This window comes from Athene cunicularia (assembly GCF_003259725.1).
Source record: "Athene cunicularia isolate RWA chromosome 10 unlocalized genomic scaffold, athCun1 chr10_part1, whole genome shotgun sequence".
Classification (NCBI taxonomy): domain Eukaryota; kingdom Metazoa; phylum Chordata; class Aves; order Strigiformes; family Strigidae; genus Athene; species Athene cunicularia.
The window spans coordinates 17,654,293-17,671,918 of record NW_020799112.1 but is presented as its reverse complement, the minus strand read 5'-3'; the positions used below and the strand labels follow the sequence as shown (position 1 = coordinate 17,671,918).

General features: G+C 35.7%; 1 protein-coding gene across 1 annotated transcript in view; it reads left to right on the top strand.

Moving 5' to 3' along the window:
* Nucleotides 1-28: 28 nt before the first annotated feature.
* Nucleotides 29-17,626, top strand: part of EFL1 (elongation factor like GTPase 1) — a 78,348-nt gene continuing 60,750 nt past the window's right edge. The window contains exons 1-12 of the mRNA XM_026856340.1: nt 29-113; nt 273-375; nt 1,035-1,102; nt 1,299-1,383; nt 2,834-2,967; nt 3,533-3,670; nt 4,518-4,732; nt 9,227-9,350; nt 10,236-10,312; nt 10,458-10,594; nt 11,349-11,471; nt 14,040-14,139. Of these exons, the coding sequence (XP_026712141.1) occupies nt 285-375; nt 1,035-1,102; nt 1,299-1,383; nt 2,834-2,967; nt 3,533-3,670; nt 4,518-4,732; nt 9,227-9,350; nt 10,236-10,312; nt 10,458-10,594; nt 11,349-11,471; nt 14,040-14,139 (1,292 nt within the window). The 5' untranslated portion in view covers nt 29-113; nt 273-284. The remainder of the gene's footprint in view (nt 114-272; nt 376-1,034; nt 1,103-1,298; nt 1,384-2,833; nt 2,968-3,532; nt 3,671-4,517; nt 4,733-9,226; nt 9,351-10,235; nt 10,313-10,457; nt 10,595-11,348; nt 11,472-14,039; nt 14,140-17,626) is intronic.

Below are 17,626 nucleotides of genomic sequence, written 5' to 3'. Positions count from 1 at the left end.
GGGCGGGAGGGGGGACGGGGGCAGCCGAGGCGGTGCTGTGTGCGGGCGAAACGGAAAAGTGACCCCAAAGCCCGACCTCGCGATTCTTAAACCCAGAAACATTCCCCGTGTTTGTCAGTTTCTAGTATCCGAGGTGTAGTACAGGGGGTGTCTGAGGAGCGTGACGCACTCCACGTGTCAGGGGAGGTTTTCCCGATGAGTAGCTCTAATCACTTAGATAATTACCCCCCCCCAAAAAAAAAAAGCTGTAAAATACTTTCTTTCGTTCACAGAAATAGCTAATCATGGTCCTCACAAGTGTGGGAAAGATGGTTGGCCTCCAGAAGAAGACTTCTGGAATCAGGAATATCTGTATATTAGCCCACGTGGATCATGGTAAGGTTTGTGAGGCAGAAACCTCGTGAGGAAAACGTGCTTGTGTTAGTTTGAATGATAGTGAGGTATTTTGGTCAGTTTTAAAGTGGTAGATTTTTATGCATTTAACTTTAAAACATTAATTCTGATTCCGAGAAGTAAATTTGCTTTGTGTGTGTTTCTGTTGTCCGATGCAGTTTATGTTTTAGGATTTAAGGGGGCATTGCACTATAATAACTTGGAATAGTTGAAACAGAACGTTTTCGAGTTTTGCAATGCTGAATGTTGGCGTGAATTAAGTGTATGTGTGTGTGAGGAAGGCTGTTGCATTTCTATGTTTACTTAATGGGCGAAGTTTGTTACGTAGGTGAAAATAAATGCTCCTTTTACAACACATATTTTGTCTAATTGCACATTATACTGAGGTTCTGGTGCACTCTTATTCCAAATGCTTTTCACGTCATGGCAGGTAAAGTTGCATCTAGTCTTTAAAAACAGATTTGTGTGCACCTGACAAGTGAAATTGAATGATTGTGTGTTTTTTCCAAGTCAGCATGTACTTTTGTGGCATTTTAAAGCCTTTATTAATGTTGATACCTCAGAACACTAGATGTTGTCAGCATTCGTAATATTGTTGCATCTTCTTCCACTGTATTAATTCAATTTATTTTTCTTTTCAGGCAAAACTACTCTAGCTGATTGTCTAATATCTAGCAATGGAATAATCTCTAGCCGCCTGGCAGGAAAGGTAGAGTTATACTGTAATTTTTAACAGAATTCTGGTGTGTATGTGCTGGGATTGTAAATTGGCGATGATTAAGGAAATTCTGTTCCTAGTCTTGCTAAACCTCATTTTCTTGCAGTCGTTCTCTTTGACAGTTGATAAGTAACTTGTGAAGATAATTCTCCAGGTTTCTAACCACTTTGTTTGTTTTTGTACTCAGCTGAGATATCTAGACAGTCGAGAAGATGAACAAATCCGAGGAATAACAATGAAATCTAGTGCAATTTCACTGCACTTTGTGAAAGGTACGTTGTTGATGCTGGCAAGTACAAATTTTTTTTTTATTTTTTTTTTTTTTGTAATTTTCCGTATCAATTCATTGTTGCTGTTGAGATCTTTTTGTGTGCAACTTTTACTTTTGTGTTTCTCAGTGTTAGGCCATGATTCTGCAAAGGCTTAGGCACATATTCAACTGTTACCAAGATAATCAAGTTCCGTCTCAGAGTTAGGAAAATGATCTTCAGTCGTATGTCTGAGCGGAGCCAATCAGCATAGTTGCTTTTAGCTTGTTTATTTTACATCTAAATCTTTTTATTTTGATCTTAAGTCTTGAAATAATGTCACTGAAAGGCAAGATTGTCTTTCAAATGACAACAGATTTTAAAATAATTTTGTACAGTCTCATCTTCTATATACTTCTATGTCAAGGTGCTTGTTATACTCTGCTATAAGTCGTTCAGGAGGTTTTTCAGGGTGTAGTTATGGTCTCATGACTCATGTTATGACTCTGTTCCTCACCAGTGTTATTCTCTGCTAGGTGAATGAAAACATGAAATACATTACTAATAGGCTCGTGCAAAAAAAAAAAAAAGGAAAAGCTAACAGAAAAATTGCATGAACAGAAAAAATACTATTAGTATTACCATTTCAGCTACTGCTGATGATAAAAAATAGTTGAAACTAAAAACTGAAACTAAACTAAATCTTCTAGCTAAGTATTGTAAACTGGCTGATATATTGTTGACTCTCAGATGACATTGTTGTTAATGGTTAGAATGTTTTATGTCTGTTGGTTTTCTGTTATATTGAAATTTAGACTCTTAATACAACTTCTTAAACAGGAAAGTTGTTCAATTTTATTTTGACTATGGTTGGTGATAAATGCAGTGAGCTCATCAACAGTTGACTGGAGTCTCTTAAGCAGAATTTTTCTGGGATATAATGTAGAAAATACAGAAAACTTCTGTATTGATATGTTGAAGATATTTTAGTAATATGGAGTCAAAAGCACGTTTTAAAAAAATCACAAGGTTGCAGTTGAAGCAATATCAGGAATGTAGGGTTTATTTTTATGATAATCTGTCATGATTTATCTTTAAAATGTGGACTGTAGTTCAGTTCATTTGTGTTTTAGGTAGTCACCTATTTGTAGTGCTACTACAACTTTGTTCAGGTTTAGGGTTTTTCTTTTTGCTTGGTTGGCTGGTGTGTTTTTGGTTTTAATTTTACAAAGGTAGTTGGGCATTGAAGGATAAAGATTTGCATTAACAGTGAAATTAAGATGAATCAGGCACAAGCCACTAGCTGTTATGCTGCTGACAGCCTTCCTGTCCTACTGAAGTTTTTCTTAAGCATAATAGTTACTGCAGATTTGGTCTTTAGAAATTAATAATAGCATAAGCAATATAACCAAGTGGCTGAAAGAAATATTTTTTTAAGACTGTTCTGAAATATTAATTTATTGTTTGATCCTAGGTGATCAGGAGTATCTGATTAATTTAATAGACTCTCCAGGGCACGTGGATTTTTCTTCAGAAGTATCTACTGCTGTCCGACTCTGTGATGGTTGCATCATAGTGGTGGATGCTGTTGAAGGAGTCTGTCCACAGGTGAAAAAAAGTATATTAAATAGGGAAATAGGGTAGAGAAGACAGAGCAAACAAAGTTTTAAGTGTATTATGTAGAAATAGAAGATGAGCTGGTCTAGGAATTATGGAAGAGGGTAGTTAGTTTCATAGCTGCACTGAAAAACTGAGTAATACTGTTGGGGGGGGTGTAGTGATGTAGGGTTGAAACTGCAATTTTTCAGGTGATGGCATATTTGTATGGAGAAGAAATATATGTTTTAAGGGAAATAATGTCTTTACATGTGCTTTTAGGTTATTGAAAGTGGACAAATACGCAAAGTAACATTGGGAATGCTTTTTTTTCATGGCTTTTATAAAGAGGGGTTATGCTGTGGGTGGTTTTGCCATTGAAGTTCTGCCATTCTACGGAATTCTGTAATGACACACTATGTGCTATGGGAGTTGAATTTCTGGTTTGAATGTCAACCTGCCCTTTATTAAATGTTTAATTAGATTTTAGAATTATATTGTCATTTAACGTTCCATCTCTTTTCTGGTATCAAGCTTTCTGTGATGTTTTTTTTTTTAACTATTTCCTTCTTAATAGACACAAGCAGTCCTACGGCAAGCATGGTTGGAGAATATACGTCCAGTATTGGTGATTAATAAAATCGATCGCTTGATTGTGGAGCTCAAGCTAACCCCTCAGGAAGCATACTTGCACCTTAAGAATATCTTAGAACAGGTATTCATCCTATAATTTCATGTTCACACAGCAGATTTTGTTGAGGTTTTTCTCTCCCCCTTCTCCCATTCTGGAATTGAGAGAGACTGTCATTTTCACTCCCTTTTAGCTGGAATAAATTTAGTGCAGCAGAACTAGTGTTTTTTTACTTTTCAGGATCAAGCACTATAACACCTAGTCTAGTTTTTAACTTAGAGATACATTTTACTTTATGTAGGATTTGAGGTGTGCTCAGAATCCCTGCGATGGAGAAAAGAGTTATTGGATGCTTCTTGACAGGTCATCAGGAAGAGTCGTCATTTTTAGAAATAATATGCTGAATATTTTGTTCTTCCTGTTAAACTGCTTTGGAGGTAGTACAAATAATATCTTTAGACTGCCCTGATATTGATGGATTTATGCAGGGTTAAAGTTAATTCTTTTAAGTTGTAAGTTAAGTTGCCTTTAAACATTTTTTTTCCCCCAGAGCTTACTTTTAAGCACTTACCTACCTGGTTTCCTTTTCTCTCCTTTGTTGGCAGTAACAAGTTCCTATTACAACATTCCTTGTTCTGCGAGACAAAGTGTACTACACGTGATACGCTATGTTTGATTCAGTGCTGATGTGACTTGGGAAGTACACGGTTTTTAAGTCAAAACATTGGTCTCGTCAAACTCCTGTTGTCTTCAAATACGCAGGATTAAATACACGAAGTCTGTGCTTTAAATGGCAAAATGAATTACAGGCGTGCTGTTTTGTTGAAAAAACTCTTTTTTCATATTTTGGAGGGTGAGGGGAATTGCATTTTAATTGCAAGGGTTGTGAAAGTGAATGAACCTTAAGGTGTGTTTACATATCCTTTTGTAGATCAATGCAGTCACTGGAGTGCTCTTTACCTCTAAAGTCTTAGAAGAAAGAGCTGAGAAAGAAACAGAAAGTGAAAGTATATCAGACACTGCACCAGGAGATCAAATTTATGACTGGAGTGCTGGATTGGAAGATACTGATGATTCACATCTTTATTTTTCACCAGACCATGGAAATGTGGTGTTTGCCAGTGCAATTGATGGCTGGGGTTTTGGGTAAGTCAGATTTAGTTACTGGCTTTTTTTTTTTTAATTGTTTACTGCAGTTAATCTTAAAGTGTTTTCAGTTGCTTCTTATTTCTAAAGATATGGTTTTATATTTTTTCTGTGACATGCAACTGTATATAAGCAGTTCTGATATATTATTGATACTGGCCTGCTGAAAATACTACCAGCTTCGTTATCTGTGTGGCCCTGTTTTACCTACACAGCAGATGCTGAGCCCATTGCAGTTGTCCAGGCCAGTAAACTTAGTATTTTATTAATTGCTGACATTTGATAGGCTGTAATAGACTAGGCCAAAAACTTCAGCAGCACAGAGCTGTTTCACAAGTAGATTGGATCTCCCAGCTACAGGGGCAGTGACATTCTGAACGCTTAAGGCAGGCGGCTGGCATCAGGGCAGTATTTTTAGCTGTCCAGTTTGGCCCAGTACACTCACAGCGTTACTGTGATCTGTTTCTGTACTTTGACTTCTTGAAATTGTGCATTTGTCCTCAAGTGCTTATGCTCATTAATCTTAATCTAGTTTTTCTTGTGTTCATTCAGGTGCATTTCGTATCTTTTGTCACCTAATATATTTCTGTTTCAGCAGTTGCTAAAGAACATTTCAAAGATGTTTAAGTTAAAGTAAAAATTTGGAGATAGACCAATTTCAGAAAATTTTCTGGATTACTATATTTGAGTTTGTGATCGGTTCTGGTTTTAAGTCTTGTTCCTTAGTAGTTTCAAAGGGCAGCAGGCTAGTGTAAAGATTGCAACTTCTGATTGCTAGCCACAAGGTGGAGTCGTTGTCTTCATCATGAAAACATAATTAAAAAACTATACTCAGTAACACAGTGTATGTCTTTAATATTACAAAACCTTTTTTTTAAAAAAAAGTCAGCACCAGGATTTTTAAGTCAAAGTCAGGCTCTTAAATAAGGTTCTATCCATAATTTATAGTTTAAGACAAACAATTCTTACCACTGCAGAGGGAAGGGAAACTAAGGTGGGATATTTTAAATATCTGTAATTAATAATAATCTATAAAAGAAAAATCAGTGTATAAGTGTGTCAGGAAATTGAAAAACAAATCTTCAAATTCTGATGTTCTGTTGTCTGAAAGAGATCTTTTCATAAGGGATGTGAGTGAGGGGAGACCTTTTCATTCCTGAAGGCTCGAGGGGGTTTTCTGATACCTTTGGTGATCTGCACATTAACATACATCTTACCTGAAGACCTTCATTCCCATATGGTGCCCACAGTCAGTTTTATGTTTTATGATGTGCAGGGAAACAGTATTTTGATTTCTGTAGGCTTTAGCTTTCCTGACTTGTAACTTTTCATTGAAATTCCACATAACAAATGGATTACGTTAGTAAACTGTTGTTATACAGAGTATTTTGGATGCAAGTGTTACAAACATTTCGAGTTCAGAGTCAGAATGTGAACACCTTCTTTAGCACATGTTGGAAATAATTAGAGCTATCTGCTATTTTTGTCCTGTATAGTTAAAGATTGGGCAATTTGCAGCTTTACTTCTGTTTTGGATACTGACAAAACCTATGGAAGGGAATAAATTGAAACAAAAAGCTAAGTTTTTGTTTTGGGGAAGTTCAAAGGTGGCCTAGGTTTAGCGTTAGCATTCTGAGTATGCTACCAGGGAATGCTAAACACTAAGAAAAATGTTTCTTAAAGAAAAATGCTACAGTGGAGTACTTTCTTACAATAAGTAGAATTATAAGCTCAAAAGCAATTTAGAAACTATTTCTTCAGATCAAGCGACTTGATATTTATGAGTAAATGATGAACTATTAAGATTTTATAGGTTACAGACCTGCCTTCTGATACAAGCATGTGTTCATAAACACACTATGATCACCTTTGTAATGAGAAAGCAAGCATGTTGTTCTTAAATGGTAGGTGAATATAATGATTATTTTTGTAAAAGTGAGACTTCAGATAGTTATTTTCCTTTTATGATTTGTTTTTCTCTGATAATTTCTCTGCAGATAGAATTAAATTTCATACAAATGTGGCAAAAAATTGTATTGTTTCTCCACCTCAGAAGTTAAAAAAACCCAGTTCAGTTAGAACTGTTTCACACAGGAGTTTACTCTCTGATGTACTTACAGGTTATGTATCTCATTTGCAATAACTGGGGTATATACAGAGACATGGAGAAGAAAAAGCTCTAAACCAGTGCTTAGGGCTCAAGAGTCTCTAATTTGTTGTTTTCAGAGATAATACCTTGTGTTAATTTTTTTTTTTTTTAATTATTTTTCCCCCAAAGTAAGAGGGAATGGCCTCAAGTTGTGCCAGGGAAGGTTTAGACTGGATATTAGGAAGCATTTCTTTCCGGAAGGGGTTGTTGGGTGTTGGAATGGGCTGCCCAGGGCAGGGGGGGAGTCCCCATCCCTGGAGGGGTTTAAGAGTCTGGTCAACATAGTGCTGAGGGATATGGTGTAGTGGGAACCGTCGGTGTGAGGTTAATGGTTGGACTGGATGATCTTCCAGGTCTTTTCCCATCCAGATGATTCTGTGAAGTGGAATGATACCCGGTCAAGCTTTAGTTGTTTCTTTGTGTTTGCTGCGTCCCTGCCACTTGAAATGTTTGTCAAGTGTCTTGAGCCTTACTTGCAGAGTTTCTTTAAGGCTGAAATCTAAATATTGGTTGTAATTAAGCTTCAAATGGAGGCCAGAAATGGGCCATTATGACCTGTTCTTATTTTTGTGATGGGTATATTGGTAGACTAGAGAGGATTGATAGGCTTTCTGTTTGTTCTTTGCCAATACTATACTGATACAAGATGAGCTTAAAAATTTATAATACTTTTGATTGAATATGAGAATAAAAACCATGTTTGCTAAGATGACGCAAATTTTAATCCCCTTCTACTTTATATATTGAAACTTTTTCAAGATTATATTAACGGAGCTATCAATGTACAAGTCTTTTTCTCAGCCAAAAACATCTATGCATCTAACTTAGGCAGGGGGTGTTAGTGTTCTGCTGCTGAGTCTAGATCAGGCTTTTTATTCATTACACAATGGACTAGTCTGTGTACATCTATTCTCTATCCCACAAAACGTGCCTACAGCTTGCTAGTTTTCTTATTTGTACCTGTCCTAATTCTGCATTTTTCCCCTCACATCCTGAAAATGTTTTAATGTCTTCGTTGAAGCTGAGTGAAGACTGTTGGCTTTCTGATACTACTTTGTTTCTTCTAATGAACTGGCAGGCCCTGGTTCTGATAAATCATCTATTAGAGGGCAGGGGGAGGGAAGGAAGGAACATTTTTTTTCCTTAATTAGCTTCAAGAGTCACTTCTGGACTGCCAGCAATACTATGTGAGGAAATACGGATCAGCAGAGCATTTTCTTAACCGGGGCAAGCCTTGACTGCTGTTACGTGGTTCTGTATTTTGTTCCTAAAGGTATTATGATTTGTCATGGAAGGAGAGAATAAGCCTTTAGGCAGTGCCTGCCTCATCCAGTGCCATTAGTACATATGCTTTTCTCATAATCCTCAAGGGTTGAAAAATGCCGTAAATACATATGCAGGAGCTGCTGTCACAGGAATCTGGAAGGTTCTCCCCTTGTTCAGAGTTTGTCGTAGCTTCTGCGGGGAAAAAAACTCCATTTTGGTCTTAGTTCAGAACTCATGTCTTGATGACATGGGGAGGTCTTTTTAGGTGTGTGGAAATTTAAGAATTACAAAGAACAGATATCATTGTTCTGTAAGTAGAATTGTTCTGATAGTAAACATGTATTTTTGTTTCTCCGTGCACAAGGAGCAAGTATGTGGAATTTTTTCCTATTACTGCTCCCTGAACATTTTCAGCAAGGAAAACAAATGTTCAGGAGTCCCTCTTTAGGTCATAAACAGCCTGCTTTTATTAACTCATGGGGACCACTGAGAAACACAATTGGTTTTATAAAACAATTAAGGTATTGCAGTTTTTATATTATTTTCTAGGTTTTTACTCATTATTAAAGCAATGATTCAAACAACAAGCAGTGCCTTAAGTAGTTAATTAATAAAATAATTACCACCATCTGATGGCTCAAGTGTGGCTCAAAAGAATACTTTGTTTTTAACTTGTACTGTTCTGGTTACAGACCATAGATAATGTGTCATGGGACATCTTCCACAGAATAAATTGGAGAGTCATCACATAAATATGTAGAACTTTTGTACTATGCGTTTGAGTTTTGACTGGGGGGATAGTACACGGATATTTATTTCAAATAAACAAGTTCAGACTTGAAACTGATTTGAAACAAAACAAAAATACTGCTGACATTTTTGAGCTGTTATGATTAAATATTTTTGCAGGTGTAAATGTTGGACAATGTGAGCTAAAGTGAAGACAATTGGGAAAATGTGGGTCAAAAAAGGGTTTGAGATTTGTGTGTGATTTTCGTCTAAGCTGTCCATTGTTTAGGCTGATAAGCACACGTAAGCAGCATTACACTTTCATCAAGATGCATTTTATTACCTTTCAGCATTGAGCATTTTGCCAAACTATACAGCCAGAAGATTGGAATCAAGCCTGCTGTACTTCTGAAGACTTTATGGGGAGATTATTATCTAAATACAAAAGCAAAGAAGATAATGAAAAGTGATCAGGTAGGGAGATTATCAGGAATATTACCTGTTTTTTTGGTTTGTTTGGTTTTTTTATTCCTCATAGTATATTCTGAGAATTTACTTCAGTACCTTTTCACTCAACATCTGTGAAAGTATAAAGTCACTAGGGTAGCCTTGGATCAGCCTTTGGAGAAGAGAATATTTCAGATTGACTATTTAAAAGCTACATGGAGGAAATCTCATTTAACAGTGCTCACAGTTACTCTTAAATGTCTCTGTTCTCAAAACAAGGGACATTCCTGCTTCAAGGGTTCATCATACAGAAAAAAACACAAGATGAATGGAAAACTAACACTGTAGAAATGAGAGTAGTGAGAGGGTCTCTCTTATTTGCAGAGTCCTTCAACAGCTAAGGATTTAGGATATTCACATTTAGTTTAGGGTTTAGAAAATCTCTTTTGCCTTAGTGAAGTGCCGTTGAATGCTATATTGAGACCCTGACCTGAAAACTACACTCCTCTTGTAGTAAGTATTTCCACCACTAGAAGTTAAGAGAAGGGATTTCCCCATTTTCATTTCATGATGATTTCTTTGTGCGTGATTTCATAGGTGAGGATTAATAATTATAAAAAGGGTGATAACGAGGCTCAAAGTAGACATGTTCCATATTTATCAGGCACTTTTTCTGAAATTGAAACACTTGTCATTCACTTTTAAATTTCATGTTTATTTTATGCCTTATGCCATTCTTATAAGGCAGACTGTTGAAGTGTAGGGATCTTGTGTAGAAACAGGTAACTGTCTTGATTTTGAATAAAGATTTTACACGCTCCTTATGGAAATGGTCAATTAAAAATGCAGTCTTAAGCCTATTGTAAAAGAGAGGAATTGCTGGTAATTAACTGTATGTTTATGTTCTGCCAGTCAAAAGGAAAGAAACCTTTGTTCGTGCAGTTGGTGCTGGACAACATATGGAGTCTGTATGAAGCTGTTATGAAAAGGTGAGAAGAAGGTCTGTAAAGTTTTCATGGAATCTCTTTCCATGTGCTGGGGTGATTTCTTAAATACTCAAACAAGAACTGTTGTAGATGCTTGTTATGTGTTCCTACTGCATTCTTTTTAATCTATTTATTGTTTTCCTTACAGAGACAAAGAAAAAATTGAAAAAATAGTCACCTCTTTGGGACTGAAAATTGGTGCACGGGAGTCACGTCATGCAGACCCTAAAGTTCATCTTAATGCCATTTGTAGCCAGTGGCTACCAATATCTGATGCTGTCCTCTGTATCCTTCAGGAAGATACTACTTACTGTTTTGTTGGCAGTTCTCAGACTTCAAAGAGTGCTCACACATTTCAGTGTGAGATTTGGTATGGTTTGTTCTCTTTTTTCACATCTGTGCCTATGCTAGCTGGGCTTATTTTCTGACTTGTAAAATTAAGTTACATATCTACATTTAGTCTTACATGTCTACCAACTAAGTGCTTTTGCACACATTCTTTTATTAGGAAAATAAGTTATGACACTGGATGTAGTTTAACAATACCCTTTCATTATGTAATTTTATATACAAATTTTAGTTTTCTTCCTGAAGGAATAGTATCTTAGGGCTTCTGTAAGCATCTGGTGTTATGTTTTAGGCATGCACATTCTTAATACAAGATCAGACTTTGCTGTTTGTCTGCTGTGTAGACGGTCTTCTCATTACTATATTATATTATAGTAAGTATGCACAAATTATTGATGTATAAATACTAGTTAGTTCTACATATCTTGTCCCAATTGTGCTATTGTTAGTTTTCCAGTTGCACATAGAGTGAGCCACCCCTACTTACCTATCCATTCTGCCCTTGGGTAAGTGCCAGAAATTGTTGACTTGAGAGGGAACCGTGTGCACTGTAACAGGCAGAGCTGGGTTTTAGCTGTCTATTGTTGCTGGCAGCTAATGTATGAAGTTGATTTAAAAGAAACAAGCCTTGAAAGCATTTGTTTGTCTTCTATTCATCAAGGAAATATATATCCTTAGCAATGTGTTTTAGCCATGGTGTGTAATAAACTTCCCAGTCCTCTTGACATCACTGCAGAGAGAGTGGAAAAGCTGATGTGTGTTGGAGCTAGAACATTTGATTCTTTGCCACCAGAAACTCAGGAACTGAAACGTGGTGAGTAGTTGTTCTCCCATTGCCATGAAAGTTGTTCCTACCTTGGTGGTTTTGTTTGTCTTTGAATCTTAAGAGGTGTAGTAATCTCTACTTAGGTTTGTAATGATTTTATTTGTAGTGGCTTTGTTGATGTTTGTCAGTGACATGTTGTAGTATTATGTTTTATTTTTATGGTTCTGCATTTTTCTTCAATCCCATATATTTCATGCTTTTTAGACAGCTCAAGCAGCAGGTGATGTGAAGACTATGAAACAGGATTTTGGAAGAATATGAGGTTAATAATTTGGTTCTGAACAACAGAAGTTATCATGTAATTGATATTAATATATGTTTAAATATGAAATTGATAAAAATTAATTCATTTTTAACCAGTGAGGGTTTGAATTTGATTTCATTTTACAAGTATGTTGAATAACTAGGCCCAGATTTTCGTAATTTGAAACAATTGAATATATTGCTCAGTAGTTTGTGTACTGAAAAGAAGTTAGTAAGATGTAGCTTAGCTGTTACTACAAACATTGTCATTAAGAATTTCTTCAACATTTCCATAGCTCAAGGTATAACTTTATTTGTTAGTTATTTCATGATATTCCAGAATGATAAAAGATTAGCAAATAAAAACAAGAGCCAAAAAACTTCCAGGGCAGCAAATATATTTTAACCCAGAGTGTTAAATGAAGATATGAAATCCTGAGATTTTGGAGTTAGTTTAAGTTTTGCCATCAACTTCATTGAAATCACAATTTCATTGCCAGTTCTGTCAGAGTTTCCATCTTTAACTAAGAGTTCCTCCTCAAGAAGAGTTTAGTAGTATATTTTGGTGGTGTTGTGTTGAACATTGGAATGCCTATATGCAAAATTAAGCAAGAGGAGGTTTGGTAATCACCAAGTCCCGTGCTGTAAAATTGTAATAGGGGCTGAAGAGACTATGTTCAATAATTTAATTTTGTTACAGGCAGTAAAAGAACTGTGTATAGGCAGTATTAAAAATAAACATGGGGTACAGGATGCAGGAGAGCTCGTAAGATGCTCGCATTATCTTTTCTATCTTTGAATTATTTATAAACGTAAACTCTGTGTTCACATACGTCCTTCATAAAAATTGTGATGCCTTGGAAAGGAGAACTCCTATAGAGTTCTTTTCCTGAAAGACAGATGAGAACTGCTGAAGCTGAATTAAGTATTTAGTGGAACTGAAAACCAAAGCTGAAACTGATGCTATGGACGTAATGCTCAGTGGTGAGCAAAGCTCGTGTTTCTACGCGTGTATGTGGTAATGTCCTCTGTGGGGTAAGAAGTTCTGTATAAAATCAAGTGATGTTTTCCCCCCAGATCTGGCAGTCTGGAAAAGAATATTCCCAAATGATCTTTTCAGATGGGTTTGTAGGGGATAAATAGGCCTTATATGTATGGTTTTGTTCTTCTGCAAACATTCAGACTGTTTGCAGAATAGGTAACAGAATACCATTTTCCTGTAAGGCAGTAAATGTTCTCTGATATTCCAAGAGGTAGTTTAGTAAAAATTATAAGAAGATACCATGCTTAAACTAGTAGGAGTTAAAAACATTTCTTATCTTTGTATGTGTAGTGAAAGGTGTTTATAGAACAATGTTTTGAAGACAGCTTCAAGAAATCCAAAGGGATGAGGTATCAAGTGTCAATTTAAGATGAGTTGTGAATGTCAAATTGACAGGCTGTTAGGAATGGTTTCCCCAGAGGTGAGGCAACTGATATTTCCATCCTTTACTGAACATTTACAAACATTGCATTCTCCAAACATTTATTCAATACTGCATCAGTATAATTTAATTAGAAGCAATGTTCCTCTGTAAGCTTGGATCTTACTGCTCTCGGTTATGAAAAAAGAGAATACTACACATTTAGTGAACATCTTGCTAATTTTTAGTACTAGTCTTGCACTTTGCCTAAGCACTTCACTGTATAGTCGTTTCATCCATCAGATAAAAGGGGGAAGTGTAGGCAAAGACAATTTATTTTCTGTGTTGATGGAAGTTTTGAATGGTATTTTGTCTGGTTTGGATTTGATAATGTCTTCCAAGTTGGATAAAAAAATAGTTTATGGGGGTTTCCTAAATATTGAATGAGTTTTGTGTGGATCTGTCATCCTTTGAGGAATATCTGTTCTTGCAGTTAAGTCGTTAAGATATGAGTGTCTGGACATTTGCAGGACTTCCTCCTTTAGTTTGAAAGGAGGGAGAATACTCTTAATGCTACACTGCTCTGTTCTTCATTCTAATATAAACCAGCCTATGAACTCAACTTTAAATATTGAAACAATACATTTAGTTTGAGTATATGTACTTTTTCATGAGGAGTTCTATTTTTACAATTTTACTCATTGTGAAACAGACTTGAAGATATGGGCAGTGTTATCAAATGATTAGGCTAGAGTAATTTTCTGCTTTTCCTGTTAATTTGTCTTTAGCGTATTATCCATTGAAATGGGAAATAAAAAGTAATTCCTCTAAAATTCATGGAAAGCCATAGTTTAGTCTGTCCTATTGGGAAAAAAAAATGGGCACATAACTTCCTTTTATGTTTCTTCAGCTTTCATGAAATGCAGTAGTGAAGGAACAGCCCCAGTTATTGTCTTTGTTTCCAAAATGTTTGCTGTTGATGCAAAGGCATTACCACACAATAAACCAAGGTAAGAAAATGTCACATTTAACTTTCTGATTTATATTAGATACTTCTAGGAAAACAAGTTATGTTGCAAGCATGGATAAATCATTTTAGACCTGAGAAAATAATTCACGAATTCTTGAGAGACAATAAAATCTTTTCAGCAAGTAGAGATTTTCTGAATGAGTTCAGGAGATGATTTGATTAATCATACTAGTTTTAGAAGATTTAGCAAATTTGTTGAGGAGTAAAAACCACTTTTGTTGGAGAATAGTGATTTTTGTCCAAATATATCCTCCTAACGCATACATTGTATGCTGTTTCAGAATGTTTGTTGGAAAATATGTTTGAGCTGTAATGCTTTCTTAGTTTTTCAGTAAGGTTGTGTTGGCATGATCATAACAGCTTGCATTTGTACCAGGAAACACTTCCTATCAAATCTGGCATAACGGCTAAGGGATTGTCCAGTCCATTGCAAGTGCAAAATAAAATGGGTTAGTTTAAGTAGTCTGAACCTTGACTAGCTTTTTACAGTGAACTGAAAGGCATTAATGCACTTCAAAAGATTTTTCTTCTGGGAGGTTTGGAATTTTTAAATTTTTTTTACAGCTTTTTATTGCTTAATGACCATCTTATTTTCTTTGAGGGTTAGATCCTTCTTGATTTCATTTCCCTGACATACTTAACTGCACTACTTTTAGCTGAAGCCATCTGCTTTTTTATAGAAGAAATTTACTTTTCTCATGAGTTTGTAAGAATGAGGTTCATCTTAACCTTTAATCCATCTAAGCCTCTGGAACATTTTCAGTAGTCAACTTTTATATTAACTGGCCATTTCATGTTTTTCTGGGATTGTCACTGTACAATGAAGTAATATAGAAGATACTAATCTTTCTACTAAATTAGGCTGTGATGGCTAAATCTTTGTGCAAAAAATGGCACTGTTGCTGTAGTAACCTTTGAAGCTTTACTACTGTCTTAGTTTTTTCATACACTTCCTCGATTTACTTCAGTTTTTTCCTACCACACTTACCTACAAATCTTCCACCAAAAATCTTTCTTGCACTGTTTCAATTCAGGGAAGAGATGCATTGCACTTCTGGACTGACCAGACACTAGATGGTGCAGTTTTGCACTTTTGCTTTAAGTTCTGTCCATAAATGTATTTGAAACAAGAGTTCTTGGTCAGGTACTGGTGTAGCACAGCAGTGCCATTCCTACTTTGTCTGCTTTCCTGGGTATATACCCTAGTTATCAGAGAAGAGTACACTGAGGCCATCACTTTCTGACTGTTCTATCACTGATAAAGAGCTGTTCTTTTGTTTGTTGGGAGGATCAAGATTCTTTGATGTGATGAGGATGCAACATGGAGGCAAAGGTGGCTTTTACATACACCAGACACAGTCTTGCACATATTCTCAAGATTTTCATCAAAATTCTGAGAAAAGCAAAGCTAGCTACTACAAGTTCTGGCAGGGTTTGTTTGTTTGTTTGTTTGTTTGTTTGTTTATTCTATGGCATTTGCTTTTGAGTCACTCTGCCTCATAGATAATCTTGCCTTTCATGTCTCCTCCAATATTCATCTTACCTTTTTCTTGGTGGGTTTTTTTTTTTCCTCTTCTTAGTCATCCCCCCTCAGGAAGGGAGCTGGTTTATGTGTGTGGATATACGTCATATGTTAAACTTCTTTTAAAAGAGAGAAAAAGTTCCTCAAATGGACAAAAGACTGTTTTGAAGAAATTTGCCATGTATTGCAGTTCATGTGTATGAGCAGCTCCTTATTTTTTGTTTCTGGCAAATGATGCATTCGGTACAGAAGCTTATGCATTGTGACTTGTTGATTGTAATTTTTCCTTAGATAAAATGTGCTGCTCTTAATTTTACTGATTTTCAGAACACAAATACAGTTGAATTTTTGCACTCTGATACACAGTGTAACAAATCTGTAATTCTGATCATCAGACTGGTTTGAAAAACCTCAAGTTGTTTACTGCGTTGAGTGGAGGATTGAAGTTGACAGATAGTCCAAGTAATGCAGAGCTGGTCCAAAAATCCACACAAAATTTAGATAAGTTAGGCTCTCTGGTATAATGTTGCAGGAGAGGGGGGACTGTTCTGGAATTCTTTCTGGGAGACATTTGGCATATTAGTGATGACTGTAGACAATATGTTCTTTCTCCCTGTTTATGCAGTAGACTGAAAAAAAGTAGTGTCTTGCTCTGTAGTTTGTGTGAAAAGTATTTCTTGCTGGTCTTAATACTAAATTATTCAGTTAGTTACTCATTGGCTAATATGAAAATGAAATCACATGATTTCTTTATTTCAGATAACCAGTCATTGTCAGCACTGTGTAATTTTGCTCATTAGGTGGTATTAACAATTTTGTTTTGAAGTGACAGCTGAATTCCATTTTTTTAAAAAATAGTAATATAGCTACATGTGTATTTCTCAAAATTTTAATTGTTAATTTTCTAAAGGTAAAGTGTTCTTGAAGAAATCATAAAAGCTATCTCTGTGAAACAAAATACAAGTGTTTAAAAAAACCAGAATTGTTTAAATGTGGTTCCTAAGCACGTTTTGAATTATGTTGGTCACTGTGTGCTATTTACAGTTACACAGCACAATGTCTATTAACAGCAGCTTCATGTTTACCTATTTAAGAACATCAATACATATTTTATGTACCAATTACATGTTAATTTTGAGGATCCATAGCTGTGTTCTTGTGTATTCTGATGTTTGCTGGACCTGTCTGCTGTGTTATTTGCATCCTTTGGGGAGGGTGGGAGAGGGAGTATTTTAAATTTGTCTCTAGATTACGGGGTTTTTTGGCAAGATTTATAGTCTTCTACTTCCAGAGGGAAAAACAGTTAGATCCATGCTATTGTCTTTTTCTTTCCTTTTGTAAAGTAGTTTCGGGTGATGTTACCTTTTTGCTTATTTCTTAGAAGCTGCAAATTGACTTTTGTAGTTTGCGTTATTTCTGCCATCTGCTTGTAATACTTTTAAGCAAAGATTGGGAAAAGCAAAAACCTTTACAAAGTCCAGAGTGTACAGTAAATGATAGTGAATGTTGGGTTTTTAATTAAAATTACCTCCTCTGAGACTGCTGTTGGCAACTAATATCTTCTAGAAGGTGACTTTAAAACTGAATAGTTTCTATACTAAAACTGCTACGTTGTTGCTTTTACTGTTTAAATAACTTTGTCAGCTGTTACAACACTAAAATGCATGGGAAAATAATTTGTGGTTGGGTTACAACAGATTGGCAGTTTATTTCTTTGGAAAGATTTGAAGTTTGACTTTTATATGGCACCAGTATCTCCCTGAGTTTTTATCAGGTTTTCTAAAGAAACGAGAATTGTGCAAATATGTTTTGTCTTCCATGTAAATTGGATGTCAGATGTTTGCTATGATGAAATCCTCTACTATGTAGAGCTTGATGTATGTATGTCACAGTGATGTGATGCAATGTCAGCAACAGGAGGCAAACCCTTTAAGTTACTTCAAGT